Source organism: Populus nigra, chromosome 12 (genome assembly GCF_951802175.1).
Source record: "Populus nigra chromosome 12, ddPopNigr1.1, whole genome shotgun sequence".
In the NCBI taxonomy this organism is placed as follows: Eukaryota; Viridiplantae; Streptophyta; class Magnoliopsida; order Malpighiales; family Salicaceae; genus Populus; species Populus nigra.
The window spans coordinates 14,278,499-14,282,808 of NC_084863.1; the positions used below are offsets into that span (position 1 = coordinate 14,278,499).

A 4,310-nucleotide genomic window follows, 5' to 3' on the forward strand; every position below is an offset into this window, starting at 1 on the left:
TAACCTGGATTATGCGATTATGATAACCCAATAGAAAGCAAATCAAAATAAATTAGGAAGTTTACATTTCAATCAATCCAATGTTAAATGATGATATTAAAAAAAATTAATAAAAAAAAGACCTAATAAAGTGATTCTAGTTAATCAGTCAAACTCATGACTCGGGTCATAAGACTAAGATAATCTAATGGAAAACAAATCAAAATAAATCATGAATTTCAATTCTTAATAAGCCAAATATTGAAGGATGTGATTAGAAAAAAGAAGTCAAATAAAAAAACATAAAAAAACAAACCAAGTCAATTTATCAAATCCATGACCCGGGTACTCTTCAAACCAACATAACCTCATAGAAAAAAAATAAAAAAATAACATAATTTAAACTGAGTTAACTTGTCAAATCCACAACTTTAATCATGAAACTAAAATAACTTCGTAAAAAGCAAATCAAAACAATTATAAGAATCCATTTCCATTCACGTTACTTGAGATTCCATTGACATGCAGTCTAGCCTATTTGAATTAGAAGTCCTGCTGTCTGATAAGTGATAGGTATAGCTGATTCAAGTAACCCAATATTTTCTTTTGCTATGTCTAGCGCCGTAGAGATAAACATAGATGAAAACGTCTCGATTCCGAGAGATCACTTGGAAAATGCAATGATAGATAGTCAGTTACATGAGTGTGTGAAGCAGGACAATACTGAGGCCTTGAAAAGACGTTTCCAGCAACATTTAACAGAGAAGCTAGTGACTCCCTGCGGGAATACACTGCTTCACGTAGCTGTAAGCTATGGAAGTGACAATATTATAGCTTATCTGGTTAAGGAGTTTCCTTCTCTAATCACCATGCGAAACAGCCAGAACGACACGGTCCTTCATCTTGCTGCCAGATCAGAAAGAACGGCTATTCATACAATTAAATCTCTCGTGGAATTGAATCCGAGCTTGATGAGGATGGCAAATGGAAAGCGAAACACTCCTTTGCACGACGCAGTCATCAAGGGTAACGAAGAAGTTGCCAAATTCCTAGTTGCCAGAGATCCAGAAGTGGCCTATTACAGCAACAAGAATGGCAGTTCTCCTTTATATCTGGCTGTTGAGAATGGCAACAAGAACGGGATACTTGATGATCTCTTGGATTTGGGAGCTTCGATTCCTATAACAAGAGAAGATGGTGATGCCCTACCAAAACGAAAGTCCCCTGTTCATGCTGCCATCGAGCAACGTGACATAGGTGATCACAATGTCAATACTCACTAGAAAATGATTTACATACAAACAATTGTTGCAAACCTATCATCCTTATATTCATTTGAAACATTTTCTTTTGATTTTCAGTTCTATTGGAGAAAATTGCAAAAGCAAAGCCAGAGCTATTATGTCTCACTGACGAAGAGTTGGGAAATTCACTGCATTATGCATCATCCATATGTTTTCTGGAAGGAGTTCGATTCCTATTAAAGAATTTTCTCAATGGTGCTTATAAAAAAAACAGGGAAGGCAACTATCCTATCCATGTTGCATGCAAAAATGAATCTGTTGATTTAGTGAAGGAATTTCTTCATATTTTCCCATATCCTAAAGAATTCCTCAATAAAAAAGGGCAGAATATTCTTCATGTAGCGGCTGAAAATGGACAGGGCAATGTGGTAAGGTACATACTCGAAAACGATCAGAAGATCGTAGAACCACTGCTAAATGAGATGGATGAGGATGGGAATACACCTTTGCATTTGGCAGCACGACATGGTCAATCCATGGCTGCATTTGTTCTTGTGCGTGACAAGCGCGTTGAAAATTCAATTGTTAACAACGAAAATTTTACACCATATGATGTTGCGAAAAAACAATCTAAAATGGCTGAAGACCAATATGACAAAACAGATGAAATGGTATGCTATTTGATCATCATTTATCGAGGCTACAAAAGTACACATTTTAAAAGTATTATTTATTTAATATTTTGGTTTCTGGGCTTCCTCTTTGTTGCCAGCTTGCTAAGGAACGAGAGCAGTTTGATTCAAAGAACAGTATTCCTGCGGACGAGATCCAGGTATGAGAGTTCTGTTGAAAAACAATGTTGTTACATTTTAAGTAGACAAGGATTCCATTTCACTAAAGGATATCATATTTTACATAAAAAAGGATGATGTCATGAAAAAATGGAAACAGAGTATATAACTTAACACTCTTAAAAGCTGACTGAAATTCAGGACTAAAGATATTATATAAAATCGTATCCTTAAAGCTCAATTAGCTGTTAAAGCTTTAGAGTTGAGTGGTTCTTTGATATACTCAATCATCCTTAGTCAGAAGAGCTCATGTCATGTAATTTGTACAATTATCTGCTCTGCATTGCTTCATGATTTCTGTCTTCATTCCTCAGATCGAAGTTAATTCAGAAGATGTGAAGGATGGAAAGAAGAATTCTACAACAGAAAAGTCGACCGCTTCGACTGGTTCTCAACGAAAGGTACAAGTTTACATTGACTACACAAAATTGAGGTTAATTATCACTTCTAAGCTCAAAGAACTACTTTCCAAACATGGGCTGATCATCAGTTTCAGTGGCTTATATTGTTGGCTAGCCATAGCACAAAAGGAAAGAAGGAAAGAAGGAAAAAAGAGGTAGCTCTATTCATTAACTTAAAATTATGTTTTTTTACAGGACAAAGCAGTTGATTCAAAACGCTACAAGCTGCTTGATTATTATGGAACGGTAATATTACATATCTTCTTTCCTATATTTTTTCTTGTCATCCCTATTCTTTTGAACATCTACTTGAAGGCCGATTAATTTAGATTCTATACAATTATTTTCAAAATTCAGAAATCATTCCAGAATCGTGCTTGTTCTTAAAAAAAAAAAAAAAAAGGATTTCAAGGCCAACGCTTTTGCATGCGACTGAGGAAGTGCCAGAAACTCATTATTATGAAGTTTGTTTCCCCTTGCTATGCAGATGACAACATTATCTATCTTATACTTCCATGCCCGCCCTAAGAAATCCCTATATGAGCGTTTCACTAGTACTCAAGGCAAGCCGCCAAGGAAACAGGAAACAAAGATCAGGATACAGAATCTTCTTGTTGTAGCGGTGCTTGTTGCTGGTGTAACCTTCGCGGGTGCTATACAGATGCCACAACTAAGGGATAAAAATAACAGCACTGTATTTAACACCACTACTACTGCCTCCCGGAACAGCACTGAATTTAACAGCATTACTAACAGCACTGCCTCGGACAGTCCTCCTGTTTCATCTCTTTTCGATGGTTATTTATGTCTTGATGTGTGGGCTTTAAATACCTCTGTGTTGGCAGCTATAATCCTTCTTTGGACAAACTTGAATGATAAGTTTGCACCATTTGCACTTTGGTTTTCAACGTTAATGGTGGGTGGGTCTATTTACATGATGTGCTTGTCATTCTTTTTTGCTGTGACCATAGCATTATGGGGTGGATCCAATTATGGGGTGTTCGCAATCATCATTATAGTGGTGGGGATCGTGTTTTTCCTTGCTCAAACATTGCTTTATATTCAATGGATTCTTCCGCCATCCGTCAACCAAATTATTGAAGGAAAGCTCTCGCATTATGTCTACTACATCTCGTTTTTCATGCTTGTCTACAATTGGAGGTGCCTGACTTGTAGTCTTCCTCATCTTCATAAACTTCGTGATCTCTGGACAAAGCCCAAGTAACTATCCAGGTTGATCTTCATCAACAGATGTCATGATTTTGTGGGATCGCCTTTTTTAAAAAAAAAGTTTGGGATGAAAAAGCATCTTGGAATATTGTGTGTCTAGATGTTGTAATACTAATTTGAACATGTAATATCTTTTGAGTTTCCAGTTGAAATAATGAATTGAATGTGTTCTATCAATATGTTATCATAAATGAATAAATTTTAAGAGAAAATTTAAAATGACTCCATTAAAGCAAATTTAATTTATTTATTTTTTAATGATATGCTATATAAGTTCTTATATTAAAAGAAAAAAAATGAAAAACAAATAGTCAAACTGTAATGCGAAGATCGCGTTCATATTTTGAATGGAATTATGTATTAACTTATTAGTTAGCCAACCTTATACAATAGTGATTAAGCCTATTAATATTTCCTTGATATATACATCCTATAATATGCTCCCTCAAGATAAAAGTGAAGAATCGACTTGAAGATTAAACCGAAAAGCAGTCAAAGAAGTAGTAGGAAGTGACTTAGTAAAAACATTTACAAGTTGATCCTGAGAAGAGATAAAATGAATCTGAATTTCCTTCTTCGCAACCCTATCACGTACAAAATGATAA

The 4,310-nt window shown here is 35.3% G+C and overlaps 1 protein-coding gene across 1 annotated transcript; it reads left to right on the plus strand.

The window, feature by feature from the left end:
- Positions 1-479: 479 nt before the first annotated feature.
- Positions 480-3,882, plus strand: LOC133669561 (uncharacterized). Its single transcript, XM_062089755.1, has 6 exons — positions 480-1,236; positions 1,341-1,894; positions 1,996-2,055; positions 2,389-2,475; positions 2,671-2,721; positions 2,963-3,882. The coding sequence occupies exons 1-6, from the start codon at positions 591-593 to the stop codon at positions 3,698-3,700; spliced, it is 2,136 nt and encodes a 711-aa protein (XP_061945739.1). The 5' UTR covers positions 480-590; the 3' UTR covers positions 3,701-3,882.
- Positions 3,883-4,310: the final 428 nt, after the last annotated feature.